We start from the raw sequence: 17,430 nt of genomic DNA on the forward strand, positions 1-17,430 counted from the left end.
TGGCACCTGTGAACATGCCTGAGAAGGCACTCGCTGCAGGTGGTGTCCGGGGCCATCCAGGGCGGCCTGCGGGGCCCCCTGAGCCCTTAGGGGCAGAGAGCTCGCTCTGGCTAGAGACAGGAGCTGTGACAGAGGAGGGGACACCTGATGTCCTACCAGTGCTGGCTTCACAGGCGCAGGGGCTGCTTGGCTGGTCGATTAAGTTATTAAGTGAGCGATTACAGGTCGATTTCCTTTAATTAGGAAGTAACACAGTGGTGTCCCAAGATGGGCGTGTGGGACAAGAGAGGTGAAAGGGTTTTCCTAAAGAAATCGGCAGCTCTGGAACGTCAGAGCCCAGCTCCGGGTCTGAAACCCTTGTGATCTGAGTGCAGTCCCCGCACCTGCTCTGGCACAGACCGACCCCGTGCTCCTAAGGCCGGTCCCCGTGCTGCCCAGGGCGCCCTCCCCCCGCTGCCCCATCGTCCACCCCTCCCCTGATCCCAGGGTCATCCCCCTCCCCCCTGCCTGGGTCACGCGCCACGTTGCCCCCCTCCCCCACTGCCCAAGACACACGGCCCCTCCTCCTCTAGCTCCTCTGCATTTTTGAAACCATGTGCGTGACCAGGGCTCCCCGTGTGGGGTTTGGAGCTGCTGTACCATGTGGGGAGGGCATGAGCCCCGTAAAGTCTGGGGAGAGAACGGGCAGGGGTCAGGACGGTGGCTGTAAGGTTTGATGTCTGCCAGGTGAATTCTGACTCTCCTGTACGATAAGTGGTCTCAGGCATGCTGCGTGTGCGTGGGTGTGTGCACACGGTGGGGTGTGAGCTCACGCGCAGCCGTGTATGGGCGATTGCCCGCGTGGGCTGCAGCGGGCACAGACATGCACACGTGGGGGTGTGAACAGAAGGTTGTGTGCGTGCAGGTGGGCGTTACTTAGGTAAGAGCGCACGTGTGTGCAGAATGTAGGTTACTGTGCATGCGCGTAGCATCCACAATGCGTGGATGTGTGTGCACGTGTGTGCATGGGGGGTAGTGTATGTACACGGAGTGGGATCTGGGGTTCGTACACACGCGTGCTCGTATGTGCGCACGTACGGGTCTAGGGATGTGTGTCTGGGTGTGTGCGTGTGTCTTGTATAGGTGGGTGTTGGGTGTGAGCTGGGTGTGCACATGTGCACGGGTGCGTGTACCCAGGGGCCTGTATGTGGCTTGTGCACGTCTGAGGGGGCAGGTGTGCATGAGGCAGGGTGTGTTCTTGTACATCGTGTGCGCATGAGTGTACATGGGCGTGTGTTCACGTGCAAGATGCATATGCAGAGAGTGTGCATTGCCCAGGCGGGGAGCGTGGGGGTGTGAGCGTGGGGGGCTGTCTCCTGGGTGCGGGTGTGCGTGTCTGGACTGTGAACAGCCACCAGCATGGAGCAGTCTCGCGGCTGGAAGCGGTTGGGGGCTTCTGACCCGGAGTGGTTTCCTCGCACACGGTCCTTTGTCCCCTCTTGGAGCAGAGGGTGAGAAGGCCCCAGAGTGCTGCCTGCAGGAAGGAGCTCGGTGACACGGCTGTCCTGTCTCCGCCTGGGGAGAGGCAGCGCTGCTGGCTGAGTCCTGAACGCAGAAGCACCTGTTCCGGGGCCAGAGCCTTCCAGAAGATTGGAGGCCTGAAGCGTCCCGCCCTCTCGTCCAGCTCCTTCTTGTCCCACACTCCTGGCACTGCCCGACCAGGGACACGACATCACCCCGTGGGGAAGGAGCCAGGAACTCCGTCCCCAGCACGGGGTCTGAGGCTGGACCACGGGGCCCCCGTCTCAGTGGGGGCTGTCGTTCTCCAGTGCCGGGGTGCCTGGGGGTGGGGGGTGAGCTCGAGGCACCCCCGCCCCCCCAGCTGCCACTCCCCACCCACAGGGCGGCTGTCCTGCTGGGAGGGGGCTCTGGTGGAGGCCGGTCCCCTCGGGAAGCGCGGCACACGGGTTCTGGACCGAAGGATGCCCAGCTCGGGTTCCCCACACTTGTTCCCTCCCACAGAGGCTTCTGTTTGCGGATGTTGGCCGGGTCCCGTGAAGATGTTCCCAGAAGGGAAAGGGTCCCCACCTTCTGCCTTTGTCCTCGCGGCCTGGGCAGGGCAGGCTTGTACACGAGACCCCTCACTGACCGCAAAGTGCCACACCAGTTCCTTTCCACAGCCCGGAGGGTTTTACCCGACACACGTATAGTTTGTGAACATCGCTTTTCGCTTCCCAGGCTGCTCCGGGTCGGCCGGGAGGTCGGGACAAAGCACTGCCTGTGTCTCCGAGGCTGTGTGTTCTCATCCCCCCGCCCGGCTCTCGGGTATTCACCAGGACTCGCTAGTGCTCTCGGTACTTTGTGGAAGGCTGTGAAGACTGGGCCCGGGCAGCCGGGGCTGTCAGGTCGTTGGTCTCAGGGAGGCCCGTGTGTGCTTCGGTCCGTCAGAACCAGGGAACCGTGGCGGCATCTGAGGGCTTGTGCCCGTGCCAGTGCGAGAGCGCAAACCCTGAACATCCGTTCCCGTGGCCTCTGGCTGGTTTCCAGAATGTATCTGTACTCTCTGCCCTTTATCCAAGTGGTGAGTGCCCGGCACGCGGGCCCCGCGGTTTCTGGCCCTCCCGCAGCGCCGTGCCGAGCGGGACGCGTGCTCCGGGGATGGCTCCCCAGGGCCCCGGGTGGCGGGCGGGTGGCGGCGCGGAGCGCCAGCTTGGCCGTGCACCCGCGAGCCCCGCAGGCGTCTCATCGGCAGCTGGGCCTCGCGACGAGAGAGAGAGGGGTTCTTCACGAAGATGCTTGTTAGCGTTCTCCACGGACTAACACGACTTCAGTCCTAACGGATTGGAACTTAATGCCGTCGCTTTGCTGGGAAAGGTGCTGATACTTGGACGTTTACAGACTCTCCAGTCCTTCTTCACGAAGGCACAGCTCGCAGAGCACCTTCCCTGGGGCCACCACAGCAGTGACCGGCCGTGGGCGGTGGTCGAGAGGCAGTGTGCCGCTCACCCCGGGGTGGGGGGGGGGGAGCAGGCAGAGGGACCGCGGGGGGCCCTCCAGCCCCACCCCGGGCTGTGCGATGGCGCCCGCCACCCCCACCAGGCCCGGGGCAGCGCCCAGCCCGACGAAGTCCCATCCTGCCGGACGGTGCGTCCGCGGGTCTATAAACATCCCTCCGACAGTAGAGTGGAGCTGAAACCACATCCGTGGGCCGCCGGCTCTTTGCCGTGGGAGGGGGCCGCCCACGTGCACGACTGGGGACGTCACAGGTTGGTCCTTCGGGGCCCCTGGGGTGCCACATTGTGCAGACGTCCCAGATGTTGGCAGGTGTGAGACGACGTGTCCCTTGCCGTGTGGCTTCAGGGCCACGAGGCAGAGCACTGTGTACCGTGGCGCACTGCCAGGCACGTGGGGCCGATACCAGTTCTCCAAACTCCTGGGTTCTGCTTGAAAGCTTGAATTTTCTCACTGGCAAAAATTCTCTCGGATGTTTTCCTGGAGAGGAAAAGTGGCTCGTTTCGTGGCCTCTTGAGAAAACTCCTGTCTGATGCCCATGTCTGAGCGACAACAGTCTTTCTGCCTTTCTAGCAAAAAAAAAAAAAAGCCGTTCCATGACAATGATCTGAAACAGCCACGTGGCAGAAACCTGTCTGTCCCATCTTGTCCCGCCGCGTCTCGAAACATCCCGCCTCGCGGTCTGGAGAGCCGGTACAGTAACCACGCGTGGTTCTCGGCGTGGGGCCGCTGCACAGAAGCCACACCGAGGAACGCCACCCGCCCGTCAGCGCAACGTCAGCACCATGAGAAGGCCGGATGGCATCTTAGGGCGATCGTGAAGGCGGTTTTACCTTACAGATGCTCCCCGAAGGGTCTCGGGGACCCCCGGGGCCCACACGCCACCCCCTGAGGACAAGCCAGAAACCAGGAGTAGCCCAAGTGCCCACCGGTGGCGGGATGGATGCTTGCTGCTGAAGCAAAGCTCCACACAACAGCGACTGGCTCCCGACCGCTCTCTGCACACAAATCTCCAATCGTGGCGCGCGTGAGGCCGGACGCCAGGCATGGTGCAGGACCCGGAGACGTGACTAGTTGGCGTTGCTGGGGTCACGACCCGTGACTTTGCAGGCAGTGGCCGGAGGGCCGGCAGGGCTCCCCCCAGATGAGGGGTCGTGCGGGGGGACGCGTGGGGACGTGTGGGCCCTTCCCAGTGCGGGTGACACTTTAACATAAAGCTGATTGAGAGAACAGGAAAACGTGACCTGGGTCTGCCCCTGAGACGTTTGCAAAGTGAATTACTTTCTCGGAGGAAGCAGTGGGAAGAAACACGACCATACCTTCCCGGAGGCCAACTCCCCACGGCCGGAAGGAGAGGTTTTTCCTGAAGGAATTAATTACAGAATAAGATCAAATTGTAGCTTAAAAAAAAAGAAAAAAGAAATGCATGTAACAGAGCTAAACTCACCGCTTCAGGCCAGCGGAGGGGTTGTCTATCTTAACGGATGCGTTTAATTTTAAATTAAGGATAAGGATGCTCTTTCCAGAATTCTTCCCGGGCCAGACTTAAAGTTTGACCACCTGTAGATTCTCATCCATAACGATCTGTGTGACGTTGAGCAGTTAGGAGGAGGAGGTGCCATCTGCCAGGCCTGGCGGCTGGGAAGGAGCCAGGACATCCGTCTGTCCAGCGGGTCTCTGGGCCCAGGTTGGATGTGGTCCACGGAGATGCGCGGGGTGGGCACCGGCAGGCACCGTGGCCTCCAGACCCGAGTCAGGCCTGTACCTTGACCATCAGGCTTCTGGACGTGTGCCTGCCCTGAGCCAGTGGCTCCCGGCCGCACGGGGCCCCCCCGCCCTTGGACCACAGAGGGAGGGGCCTCGGGCCCCCAGCCCCTCAGGGCATTACCGCTTCCCTCGATTAAGGACTCAAAGCGGCAAATGCAGTTAAAACCTACACGACGGAGAGAGGACCAGCCACTCCTGTGTCCTACTGGTCACAACGTCCTCATGAAGAACCCAGACGCCAGCTGCCCCCCAGCCTCCTCGGCAGGACAAGCGTGGACCAGTGTGCTCCTGGCTGGGCCGGGGCCACGGACGAGCGACATCGCCTGGCACACGCCAGCCCGCCTGGGTGCCGGGGGGCGGGGCTCGCCGAGGCCGGGTGGCGGGCTCTGTCCGGGAGCATGCTGCCACTGAGCTGGGGGTCGGGGTCGACACGGATCTGCCCCGAGTTTCCAGAGGACAACATGCCGAGTTGCTGGACTAGAGCAAGCCCGCTGGCCAGGGGCAAAGGTCTGGGGTGGGGACAGCCGTGAGGGCAGCCGGTGGCTGTGGTGGCCCGGCTCAAATGCTGAGACAAAGTCCGGACGGAAGCTGGATGAATTTCACACGCTCAGACACGACCCTGGACGCTCAGCTACGCCCGATGCCACCGACGCTACAGGAAACCCTTCGCAGACCCCTGACGGTCTTCGGGTCTCGTCTAGGGCTGCGCACAGCGCCCACACATGTGGACACACCCCAGGGCCCAAGCCCAGTGTTTGCACCGCAGGCCCGGGTTTGTGCCAGGACACAAATCTGTCAGCGGGTCGCCTGTGCACGGTAGGACCTGACGGGTGGTCACGACTCACACGGCGGTGCTGGGACGAGCCCCAGAGAAGAGCCAGAAAGGCCCAGAGCGGCGGCGAAGCTCGCGCCTCGGCCCTAAAACGCATGCGACCAAAGGGGAGCCCCGGGCCTGACCCACCGTGCTCGGGCAGGACCCGGCCACCAGAGTCCAATGTGACTATAGGGGAGTGCAAAGGAGAAAGAGGCTGGTCCCAAGAGGTGTCCTGCTCTTGGGGGCACTGCCCTCCTCCCCACAGCCCAGGGGTCGTACCCTGTGGCCCCTGACCCCTGAGAGGGAGCCCAGCCACTCCTGGGACCAGGGGCAGCAAGCCGGAACAGTGCCGGTGCTGGTCCAGACGGGGCCGGGGTGGGGGGGTGGGGGGCGGGGCCCGGGTCCTTCCTCCGGAACTGCCTGACGCGCTGCCCAGACGGTGGACGGAGCGCAGGGCTCCTGGCCCGATGCCGCCTGTCCGCGGCCTGAGCACCTCCAGAGCCGACAGTGACTAATTCGGTGCCGGCCGTGTGCACACACTTATCTGAAAGCAAACCGTGGCAGGGTGGGGACCAGGACCGACGCCCTGCCCTCGCCCCCACGGAGAGGCAGAGCCGCCTATCTGTTGGCGGCGTGTGGTAGAGCTAACAATCGTCCACCTGTCCTCGAGGGCTCGGCCTCCCTCCCTCCCTGCCCCTCGAGCTCCTTCCCTCAGGATGTGGGTAGCGGCCCCTTTGCCGCGGCTGGGCGGGCGGGTGGAGCCGCCGCGGGCCCCGAGCCGGACAACACGGCCGGGAGGGCACAAAGCCCGGCTGTGTCCGCCAGCCGAATCCGCGGGGCCAGCCGCGGGTGGGGACGCCAGGCTCAGGAGGAAACGGGAGGTACACCGCAGCCAGACTGGCACGTTCCGGTACGTTCCACACACCGTGGGGGTGGAGGGGCGGGGGTGCGCCCTCAGGGAGGCTGCGGGGACAGAAGCCCCTCCTGGGACCCCTGCCTGCCAAGTCGGCCCCGCCGTGTGAGCGATCGCAGACCCCCCAGCGCGTTACCGGAAGAAAAGGTGCAGACGCACGCCCGTCACGGCCAGTGCAGCGCACCAGCCCCAAGCGGATAAGGGCGTCCCCCAAACATTTGGTTTCAAAAATACCAGCTGTTACTGAAACTCCTGGAAAAGAGAAGGAAAGAAACAAAGCTGCAGTCAAAGAAAAAGAAGTGGGCGGGAACCGTGCCAACACCCAGCTGTCGGGCGGAACGCTGGTGGCAGAGCCCGCCCAGGAGGGCTGCCGGGGGCGGCCGGTGGCTCGGACGGCCCGGCCCCTGCCCACGGGCGCCACCGCCCCAGCCACTGGCTCTTCATTTGGGCGTGTTCCCGGACAGAGCCTGCCACCCAGCCTCGGCGAGCACCCCCCCACCCCTGCACCCAGGCGGGCTGGCGTGTGCCAGGCGATGTCGCTCGTCCGTGGCCCCGGCCCAGCCAGGAGCACACTGGTCCACGCTTGTCCTGCCGAGGAGGCTGGGGGGCAGCTGGCGTCTGGGTTCTTCACGAGGACGTTGTGACCAGTAGGACACAGGAGTGGCTGGTCCTCTCTCCGTCGTGTAGGTTTTAACTGCATTTGCCGCTTTGAGTCCTTAATCGAGGGAAGCGGTAATGCCCTGAGGGGCTGGGGGCCCGAGGCCCCTCCCTCTGTGGTCCAAGGGCGGGGGGCCCCGTGCGGCCGGGAGCCACTGGCTCAGGGCAGGCACACGTCCAGAAGCCTGATGGTCAAGGTACAGGCCTGACTCGGGTCTGGAGGCCACGGAGCAGAGGGAGAGGGGCCAGGGTCCTCCAAAGACCAGGGGCCACTTCGGGAGCAGCCCAGAAGGCCACCCGCGTCCCGCTCTCGGAGCTCAAAGCAACAGGAGAAGAAGCCGCGGGTGGTTTGGGATTCACCTGAACAACTGTTCCACGAGGGAGGGTCTGAGACCCGCCTGAAGGCCATGCGGACAGCCCACGCCGAGGGCACCCACACAGCACAGCCAGTCTGTCCACCGATGATTCAGTCCTTCCCGGACAGGACGCCCGCTGGGGGTGGGCTGGCCACTGTAGGGGCACCGGGGCAGCTGCACGGGGCCCGCGGGCAGGACTGCCCCGGAGGGTTCTGGACGCAGGAGGCAGCAGAAGGACGTGAGGGGCCGCAGCCGGGCGTCCCCAGGATGACCGGGCGGGTCAGCTGGCGGCACCCCGCTGTTTGCCGCCCGCGGGCGTGTCGCCTGCCTGCGGGTGGGTCAGCGGTGGCGGCTCCGTCCCTGGGGGCTGAGCCAGGTCAGTGGGTGGGAAGGGGAGAACCGGGCACAGACCCTTGCGCGACCACGGCGGTGACCCTGTGGCCCGGGCACCCTTGGAGACGCGGTGCCGTGCTGGAGCAGGTGTGGGGGCAGCGTGTGTGCCGCGTCGGGCCCCGGCTTCCCGAGGCGTGACGGGCGTCTGGCGGGGGTCCCACTGCGGCGAGGAGACGGCTGCTGGCCTCTGGGGCGCAGGTGGGGAAGGGGGCACGTCTCCCGGTGGGACGTGGGGCGGGGGCGTGGTTTTCCCTGTGTAGGTCTTCCGTGTACCCTAGGCCACGTACAGAGCCAAAACCACAGGTGAACGGGGGATTCCATTTCTGTAAAGGAAAGGCTTGTCCCAAGATCCCATTACAGCCAAGATTCCAGTGAGGACTGAAATTGCAAGTTTGGCCTTGTGTTCTGGAAACTTCTGACCGTGCATTCCTTCCCTGCGTAGCGCTGGCCATCCCACGTGCACGGGCAGCCCACAGGGCCCTCCCCGGGGGACGCGGAGGACGGTGGGAGGAGGGGCCGGAGCCGGCGGCTGACCGGGTGCCTTTGTGTCCCCCCAGCTACCCGTACAGCGAGGACTCCGGCCAGGGCAGACAGTACATGAACACGCGGTGCCCCGCCTGGTGCGACCGCGTCCTCATGTCTCCGTCCGCCAGGGAGCTGATTCTGAAGGTGAGTGCCAGAGCCGCCCCGGGACCAGCCACGCAGGGGAGACCCGGGACGAGTCCTGGCGTCAGACCCGGCGCTCAGGCCTCAGGGGCCTCTGCGACATCCCGTACCTTTCTGAACCCGAGACGGGCACACGTGGTCATCAGCGCTTTAAAAATCATCGCGGTCGATTGTATCCCGGGGAACTAAATGTGCTCTGGTCCACGAGAGAGCGCGCAGGCTGGCAAGTGTGGTGGAGACGTCCGCCTTATTTTCCTGAGTTGTGAATCACGACCCTGATTCACATCTGGGCTCGATGGGGTGAAGACGGACGGGCGACATTCAGGAGGTGGCACACCGCACTGGGTGTTGGGACGTTTGGGCTTCCTGTGGCCTCCTGACTTTCCAGAATCTTCCGTGTCCACATTCCAATACAAAAAGAGTGTTTTCAGAAGGATGCAGGCCTACACTGGTTTTGTCCACCCGGTAGTGAAGAAGCATCACCCTGGGGTGAGGTGGGCGTGCCGTGGTCCAGTGCCCAGTGTTCAGAGCAGACGGGGGCACATCTTAGGTGGGGGCCGTCCCCGGGACCGCTCGGCTGGGCCCTGGGTCCTCCCCCGGGGACGCGGAGCGCGCTGGGCCAACGGGGGTCACGGCCAGGAGGGCAGAGCCCCCCACGTGCCGCCCCACCACACACCTCCCCGGTGCCCCCTACCCCGTGGGCCCCCGCTGCCCTTTTCCTCGAGGGCCCAGCTCTCCACGTTCTTCCCCGAGCCCAGAGCGGCCTGGGCCCGTGGAGGGGAAGCCGGCTGGGGGACTGGGCTGGAGGCAGGGGCTTCGATGGGTCCGCGGCAAGCCTGCCGTGGCGGGGCCTCGGCAGCCCTACCCCGGGCGGTGTGCAAGGCCCGCACCCGCCTATGGCCCCCTGGCCCCCGGGGCCCCTCCCCCACTGGCCTTCCAGGCTGATGCTGCAGGGGGCCACAAGCCCACAGACCCGGGGCCTGCCCGGCGCCCGCCGTGGACGCAGCGGTGCCCGCCCTCTGGCGCTCGGGAGACGGCCGCGTGCGGTCGCGTGGAGCCCACGGCATCGCATACCTGCCGGCCCTGAGCGCGTGGGGTGAGCTGGGCACGGGGCCGCAGCCGGCATGGGGCCCCCGGGGCCTCGGGGACAGACAAGGGACAAGCCGTCTACCAGGGAAAACAGCCACGACCAAGGAAACCGCGTTTGCAGTGAACTCTCGGGAGCCAGCTGCCAAGCACTATCTCTGGTGCGCCGCCCGGGCTCGACGTGGCTCCGTGGAAGGGGCTTCCCGCTCTTCTGTGTTCTCTCACGTCTTCTCCGAGCTTTGATGCCTCAGCCCTGGAAGGGGGGGTGGGGGCCGGAGCTGGAGGGGAGGGTCCCCCCCCCAACAGACGTCCCCCCGGCCCTCCCGGGGGGCTGCCCGGCGGCAGCGGGCCTTACAGCGGGAGCAGACGCGCACCGCGAGCAGCCCCTCGGCCTCATCCATCATGCCACGCTCCGCCACCTCGTCATCATGTCCCGTTCTGCTTCCCCGGCCCTAAAACACGAAAGGTGGCGGGCTGGCGGCGCGGGCTGGGATCCGCGGGGATGATCGCGTTGCTGTAATTTGTTTATCTGTCTCGAGATTATGCGGTTGGAAGTCCACAATTTTATGCTGCCGTTGTAAATTACCGGGCCGCGTTTGATGAATGTCCCCTCCTTCCGCGAGGCCGCGCCTGCCCCGTGAAGGATGGGGCGTGCTCGCGCGCGCGGTGCCGGTTAGGTGTTCATCCTTTCTGGCAGGCGACCACGCGGGAAAGTGCATCTGACCTGGAGCCTCCTACTGCATCCAAGATAATTCAGTTTTAACTTTATAGTCTCACACGCTCCGGCTGCGGGTGTAAAAATTCCGGCCCAGTCGGAGCCGACTGATGGCCGGCAGCGGACCCTCAGGGTCGCACCCAAAATACCGGCGGCCGCGGGCTGGCAGAGCCGGCAAGGAGGGAGGAGAGCCGGTGTGCGCGCAGCGCTTAATTAACGTGTGCAGAGTGCCCCGTGCAGCAGCGGGGGGTCGGTGGCGGCTGCGTCCTGTGAACCGAGTTCCGGGTTAATACAACAGGCTGTCAGAACAGATGTACACGGGGCATCCGGAGCCCGATGAGCTGCTCCAGTGCCGGGCGGGGGGGAGAGGGGGGGGCAGCCCGGGAAAAAAGCTCACGGTGGCACTAACTGCCGTTGAGCAAGGGCTCTGGCAGGGGCACGTGCCGCGGCCCCCGGCCCGACTCCCGTCCAGGAGCAGGGAGGGTCGGGGGCTCCCAGGGCTTCCAGAACGTTGTGCGTGCTGGCCGGCTTCTCCCTCTGAGGGGCCGGCCAGAGACCTGCATGCAGGGAGCTGGGGGGAGGGGGGGGCGGTAGCTGGCACTCCCCAAGGAGGCCCCACCGTTCCTGCCTCCCACACGGTTCTCTCTGTTTGCTTCCCCAGTCGGAGAGCGAGGAGAAGGTTGTCACCTACGACCACATCGGGCCCAACGTCTGCATGGGAGACCACAAGGTGATGTGGCTTTGCTGCGGGGTGGGGCGCGGCCCGAGGGGCGGCCGGTGGCGGGTGGCGGGCTGCGGACGGGCAGGGGGCAGGGCCGGGCCGCTGCTTCTCCTCGGTCGGCCTCCACGGCACAGGCCACGTTTGGTCTGTTTATTTGCTTGTAATAAATACCAGAAGGTAGGCAGGCAGGCAGGCAGGCAGGCAGGTGGATTCAGAAGGCAGAACAAAATACAGAACTTTGCTATTTATACAAAAATACCGTCTACAGCCGATGATTTCTGAGGGTCGTTTTTCTAGCGTGCACTTGGACTACTGTAGTGGCCTTCTCGTGCCGAGCCACGTCCACGGTGCAGGGGGGCAGTGTGAGTGCTCTGTGGGCACGAGGAATTGCGTGCAGGGGCCACCTCGGTACAAGCGGACGGCCCTCACGCCAGGGCCCCGCGGGCTCACCGAGGGCGGTGCCGGCTCTGTCCCACCTTCAGCCAAATCAGAGACTGGCGCTCGGTCCTGTCCGCAAGGCCCCTGGGCCGTGACCCCCAGCACCGGTCCTTCCCCGTGCTAGTTGGGGTTTATCCAGCGGTCTGTGGGCGAGCTTCTCCCCACCCGGAGGCGATACCCGCTTGACAAAACACGAAGGCGCGTGGCCCCAGGCGTCCGGTCACCCGGCCCGGCTCCGGTTCTGGGTCAACTGGGCTCACGTTGGTGCCAGCGCACCAGCCAGGGGGCGCGGCTGGGGCGGTCGGGGGTCAGGGTCAGCTCGCGGCCCGGGTCCTGACGCCCTCTCTTCTCCGCTGCAGCCCGTGTTCCTGGCCTTCCGCATCGCGCCCGGGGCAGGTAAACCTCACGCCCATGTGCACAAGTGTTGTGTCGTGCAGTGACGTGTGGTAAATATGACTCCTTCCCTCGAGTTCACCTTTTCTCAGCTTTTCCCGGTGTGTTTGTTCCTTTAACAAATGACACATTCCGCGGCAGGGAAGCGATGGCAGCGACAGCAGAGGGCCCTTCGCGAGACCTCCCCGTAGCGCGAGGAGCAAGTGGAAGTCGCGTCCATGAAATCCGTACTCCTAACAGCTGCATCGACAAACCCGCCCGAGCGCCACCCGCTAGACGGCCGGCCCCACACTTCGCTTCAGCCTCCGGACCGTTCCGGAAAAGCCTCACATACCTCACTGTCTTGTCTGTTCGTGTGACATTTAGTAGAAATAGTGGGTTTTTGTAATAAGTCACCGTCCTGTTGCCAAAACTCTACAGACAGCAGAGGGAGTCTGTATTTCAGGCTCCAGGGTTTCAATTTTTAACAATTGTCAGCGTGGGAAGAGCGTCTCCGGCGTAGAAAGCCCACGGGCGTCACCCCCCTGCCAGCTGGAGGCGAGCCCGGGGTGGGCGGCGGGCGCGGGCTCTTTGCCGCCTCAGGCAGCGTGGCCGCTGTGCTCCGGCCCCCCCCCCTTCCGTGTTATTTACTCTAACTGCCGTGTTACGTGGTTTTTGAATTACACTGCAGCTGCTTTCCATTTTTATATATATAAATATATATAAATATATACTTTTTAAAAATAATTTATAAACCTTACCAAAACTTATGCTAAATACACTTTCCAGTACGAATGCTCGAGAGTGTCCTATCAGCAGGTGGAAGTGGAGTCTAGGAGCTCAGTTTTGCGTAGATCACGCGGACGCATCCCAGAGTGCGGCCGGCGGGGCGCGAACGTCGGCCACAGCACGTCTACACTTGCAGATTCTTACTCCTATGCCTTTTCTTCTGTGTAACATTAAGGACTGAATGTGAAGTTTGTAGCTAGCTCGGGTGTACCTTTTAAGAATTTTGTAACCTGTTGGTCTGTCTTTTGTTACTGTTCTATGGTGCCAAGTATCCTACGTAAAACCATAATATCATGGGAGGAATGAAAAACCACAATATCTAGTCTGCTTCAGGTAGAAGTTGCTTCTAACATGGGCTGTATATAAAAAACGTTAACCGTAAGTTCCCTCGGCTGCTCAGCTGCAACCAACCCACGTGATGGCCCTGCTGCAAACGTTCTCTCCTAGCACGAAGTACAGCATTAAAGGTCACTGCAGTGCCTGTGGATGAAACACAAACGTGGGTTTTATTGATTTGCTCTAGAACACTACAGAATTCCTGGACCGTGTGAAGGCCTCAGATGCTCGTCTTCAGGTGAATCGCTACCCTTGCAAGTGATCGGGCGTCCGCTCGCCGAAATCTGTCCTTGACCGCGCGCGTTGGGGGTCTGTGTCAGTGCTGTGGCCCCTCTGCTCTGTCCACGCGCCACACGGCAGTCCCGCCCCACGCCGTTCTGTCTCACGGGGTTTCAGTTGTTGGTCACTGTGGAGGCCTTTAGAAACGACCGCTCCCGGTTCCTAAGCAATAAAATTGATCCTGGTGAAAACAGTGCCGCGTCCGCTTTGTTTCTTCCTTCCCTCTCCCGCCTCCTTTGAAATGCTAAGGAGCGGAGGGCGAGCCTTTGTGGGCTGTTCCTTCCGATCCGGCCCCGCGGAGATCCTGGAATACCCGTCCGTGGACAGTGGCAGCTAATGGCAATTACCCCTCGGCCTTTGAAAAGGAGATTATAAAAACGCACTGCGTTCCGCGAAAGTTGAAAACTGGAAATTCCTCCGCTCTTAACTTGAGCTGAGAGAACAGTTCGCTCGCAGAAATGAGGCAGATTTCCAGACCGCGCCGTTAAAGAGAAAACCAGCCAGCGGTTCAAAAGAAATGTCTTTTGTAAAATGGTGCGGCCCCTGCGGCAGAGACCAACTTCAGCCTTTCGCGTTTTAAAAAACGCCTTCCGGGAGAACGGCTGTCGTACTTAATTTTTAACTTAAAAGTCAACAGTTAATGAGCAGTAAGCCGCAACCGCGTGGAGCCCCGGCTCCGGCCCCCGATAGCGGCCCGCCGGGCCGGCCCCCCGCTACCAGGGCCGCTGCCCTCGGGGCCCAAAGCCGCCCGGCCCGCGGGCCTCGCTGTCCCTGTGCGGGGTCGCTTTGGAGCGATCAAACAGCAGCTTCTGCCGGTTGAAGACTACGGGCCGGGGGCTGCAGGGGCCCCGGTGCAGAGCTTAAAACCCGACGTGTTCGTGGGCTGCGCGCCGAGTGCGGGCTCCGGGGGCGGAAATTTTAGCCGCGGAGGCGTTCCCGGATGCGCCAGACCAGGCCAGACCGGTCGGCCCGAGCCGCGGGGCCCAGCGGCGGCGTAGGCCTCGCCCCTCGCCCCTCGCCCCTCGCCCGCCCCCCGGCTTTCCCAGGAGGAGGGCGCGCGCGCGGGGTGGGGAGGGGGAGCTCACCTGCCGCAGACCTCCGCCACTGAGCCGGCCCCGCAGCCCCGGGGACCGCGCCCGCTCGCGAGCGCAGGTGGCGGCGCGGGTCGGAGGGGCGCCGCACCTGCCGCCGCGCGCACCCCTGCCGCCCGCGCCCCGCGCGCGCCGCGTCTCCGTCCGCGTCCGCGTCCCCGTCCGGCTCCGCTGGGCGCTCGCTGGCGTCGCGGCTCCTTCCTCCGGCTCTCCCGGGGCGGCCGAGGGGTCGCGGGGCCGGGCCCTCGCGGTCCCCTCGCTGCTGCGAGCTGCCGCCGCCCGGGCGCGGGGACACGGCGGGGCGGGGAGGCCGGAGCCGCACCGCGCCCCCGCCGCCGCCGCCAGCCCGGGCCCCCGCGGGGACGAAGCCTGGGCCGGGGGACCCGCGGGGCGGGGAAGTGGGGGGGGGGCGTGCGGAGAACGGAGTTCTCGAGAAGGAAGACACACGCGGTGCAGCCTCGGGAGCCGCGGCTCCGCCGGGAACGTGTTAAATAATTTATTGATTATACAAAGTGATTCCGCCCGGGACGCGCGGCCGCCTTATAACTTATTCTGTAAAAATATATATACACGCGGGCGGGCGGCGGCGAGGGGCGCCGGCCCGCCCCGACCCTGCTTGCTCACAAGGCGTCCCCCGCGCCGCCGCCGCACGGGCTGACCAGCGCCAAGTTCGCGGGTTTGTGCTTCTTGAGCAGCCGCGTGATCTTCTCGTCGTCCGAGTTGGGGTCCAGGGGCCGGTTGTACTCGTCGTCGTCCTCCGCGTCTGAGCCGCCCACCTTCAGCTTCTCGGCGTCCGAGTCCTGCTTCTTCTTGGCCGACGCCATCTCCGCCGCGTGCCGCTTGCGCCACTTGGTCCGGCGGTTCTGGAACCACACCTGCGGCGGGGAGCAGGGGGTGGGGGTGGGGGGCGGTCAGGCGGCTCCCCGGGGCAGACCCCCGCCGCCCGCGTGGACGCGCAGGGCCCTGGGCGGCGGCTCCGCTGCCCGGCCGCGGGGCAGCGGCGCCCCCGGGGGGGACGGGGCGGGGGAGGGGGGGCGCGGGCTGGCGGCCGGTCGCGCGCCGTTCGCCGGACGCGGGCGCCGGGATCCCCTCCCGCCACCACCACGTTCCGCGCAGCGGGGCCCGCGGGAGGCCGCCCCGCTCCCGGCCGCTCACCTTGACCTGGCTCTCGGTCATGCCCAGGGAGTAGGCGAGGCGCGCGCGCTCCGGGCCCGCCAGGTACTTGGTCTGCTCGAAGGTCTTCTCCAGCGCGAAGATCTGCTGGCCCGAGAAGGTCGGCCGCGAGTGCTTCTTCTTGCCGTCCTTGTCCAGGACCCCGCCGGCCTGGGCTGCAAAGCGGGTTGGCGGCGGCGGTGAGCTCGGCCGGCCGCCCCGCGCCCCGCGCCCCGACCCCCGCCTCCCCGCGCGCGCGCGCGCGCGCGCCACCTACCCGGGCCGGCCAGGCGCGGGTCCCTCCAGGGCGAGCCCTGCACCACGCCGGGCCAGAAGATGGGCGGGCGCCCGGGCAGCTCGGCCAGCGGCTTGGGGTAGCCGCGCGCCACGGCCGCGGGCCCGAAGTAGACGCCGGCCGACGACGCGAGCCCGTTGAGACGGGGCAGGCCGCCCAGGAGGCCGCCGCCCGCCGCGCCCACCGGCCGCCCCAGGATGTCGCTGATGCCGTGAGGGGTGCCGAGCGGCAGCTGCGCGCCCAGGCCGCCCAGCGCGGGCGCCTTGAAGCCGGCCGGGCCCTGCAGCGCGTACGGGAACAGCGACGTCTTCATCTCGGCCATGTTGTGCAGCGCGGCCAGGGGCGCGCTGCTCAGCACGAACGCGCCCGGGCGGTTAGCGTCCATGGGCGCCGCCGCCGCCGGCCCGGGCGCCCATCCGGGCCCCGCCGCCGCCGCCGCCGCCGCCCGCCGCCCGCGCCCGCCGGCCCGGGAAGTTCGCGCGCGGCCCGGGGCGCCGGCTGCAGCGGGGCGCTCGGAGCGCGGGCGCCGACGGCCCGGGGAGGCGCGAGGGCGGCGGCTCCGGCGCGGGGCTGGGCGGCGGCCGCGGGGTCGGCGGGGCAGCGGCGGGACGACGGCGGCGGCGGCGGCTCCGGGGCCGATCGGAGCGGCGCCGCGCGGGCCGGACGCGCTGATAACCGCGGGGGCCCCCGAGCGGCGCGCGCGCTGATTGGCTGCGGGCGCCCGCGGCCCGGCCATTGGCCAGCGCCCCGCCCGTCTGCGCGCCCCCGCCGGCCGCGCACTCCATGAAGGGCCCATTAGCGCGGCAGGTGCCTCCCCGGCTGTAAATTTGCCCCCTGATTTATCTCCCCCGGGACGAAATAAATCCCGTTGGATGGGAGTTTAGTTAGGCAAAGGTTTTAATGGGGAAGCGGGAAAAAATACGAGAACATATTTTATCGCTCGAAAGAATGCAGATTTGAGGATCCGCTCGGCACGTTCTGTGCGTCCCGTTCGGCGAAGAGCCCCCAGGTGTGCGGGCGCGGGGAGCCGGCTGGCACCGTCGTGGGGACACGGCCAGAGCGCCGGCCCGGGCTCAGGTTTCGGGGAGCACCGCGAACAAGCGGGGCCGGGGGGGGGGACGTTCCCTGTGACGCAGACGGGTGGAGGACGCTGGACCTCGTAGCCCGCGCGCCGAGGGGCCAGCGCGAATCTGCTCTGCTGGCGCGGTTGGCGAGACCCGCCGGGGGCCCCAAGCGAGGTGGCCGGCCTCGCGCGCTGCCAGGCGGGCAGTTCCCTGTCCCCTCCCAGCCCGCGGCACTGCCCTCTGCAGGGTTGGGGCCCGCGGACGGTTCGGGCCTCCCGGCCCCGCGTTTCCCGGAAGGCCACCTCAGCCTCGAACTCCCACCCGGACCCCACGACCGAGCCCACGTGCCGCTGCTGTCTCGTGGAGAAGAGCGACGTGGCCGGCTCAGAGCCCCGAACCCAGGGCGCGTGGGCCACGGTCAGGGCCTTGACCTGTGTGCGCTCCCGAGGCGCAGCGGGCTGAAGCGCCGCCTTCACGGGACACGCGGGGCCCAAGCCGTCCCCCCTGCTACGAAAAGTACCCCCCCCCCCCCGCC

At 65.7% G+C, this 17,430-nt stretch overlaps 2 protein-coding genes across 5 annotated transcripts in view; one reads left to right on the forward strand and one right to left on the reverse strand.

The window, feature by feature from the left end:
* Positions 1-13,486, forward strand: part of INPP5A (inositol polyphosphate-5-phosphatase A) — a 176,577-nt gene extending 163,091 nt beyond the window's left edge. For 2 of the 4 annotated variants that reach the window (XM_043597945.1, XM_043597942.1), the window contains 4 exons: positions 8,449-8,560; positions 11,020-11,088; positions 11,877-11,913; positions 12,052-13,486. In XM_043597945.1, the coding sequence (XP_043453880.1) occupies positions 8,449-8,560; positions 11,020-11,088; positions 11,877-11,913; positions 12,052-12,101 (268 nt within the window). In that variant the 3' untranslated portion in view covers positions 12,102-13,486. Of the gene's footprint in view, positions 1-8,448; positions 8,561-8,856; positions 8,994-11,019; positions 11,089-11,876; positions 11,964-12,051 lie in introns of those variants that run through there. The other 2 variants (XM_043597943.1, XM_043597944.1) reach the window with 2 other exon arrangements.
* Positions 13,487-14,835: 1,349 nt separating this feature from the next.
* On the reverse strand, positions 14,836-16,240 carry NKX6-2 (NK6 homeobox 2). Its single transcript, XM_043597946.1, has 3 exons — positions 15,814-16,240; positions 15,540-15,712; positions 14,836-15,259 (listed from the first exon to the last, which is right to left on the reverse strand). The coding sequence occupies exons 1-3, from the start codon at positions 16,214-16,216 to the stop codon at positions 15,005-15,007; spliced, it is 831 nt and encodes a 276-aa protein (XP_043453881.1). The 5' UTR covers positions 16,217-16,240; the 3' UTR covers positions 14,836-15,004.
* Between the last annotated feature and the right edge of the window lie 1,190 nt (positions 16,241-17,430).

Source organism: Prionailurus bengalensis, chromosome D2 (assembly GCF_016509475.1).
Source record: "Prionailurus bengalensis isolate Pbe53 chromosome D2, Fcat_Pben_1.1_paternal_pri, whole genome shotgun sequence".
Taxonomy (NCBI): Eukaryota; Metazoa; Chordata; class Mammalia; order Carnivora; family Felidae; genus Prionailurus; species Prionailurus bengalensis.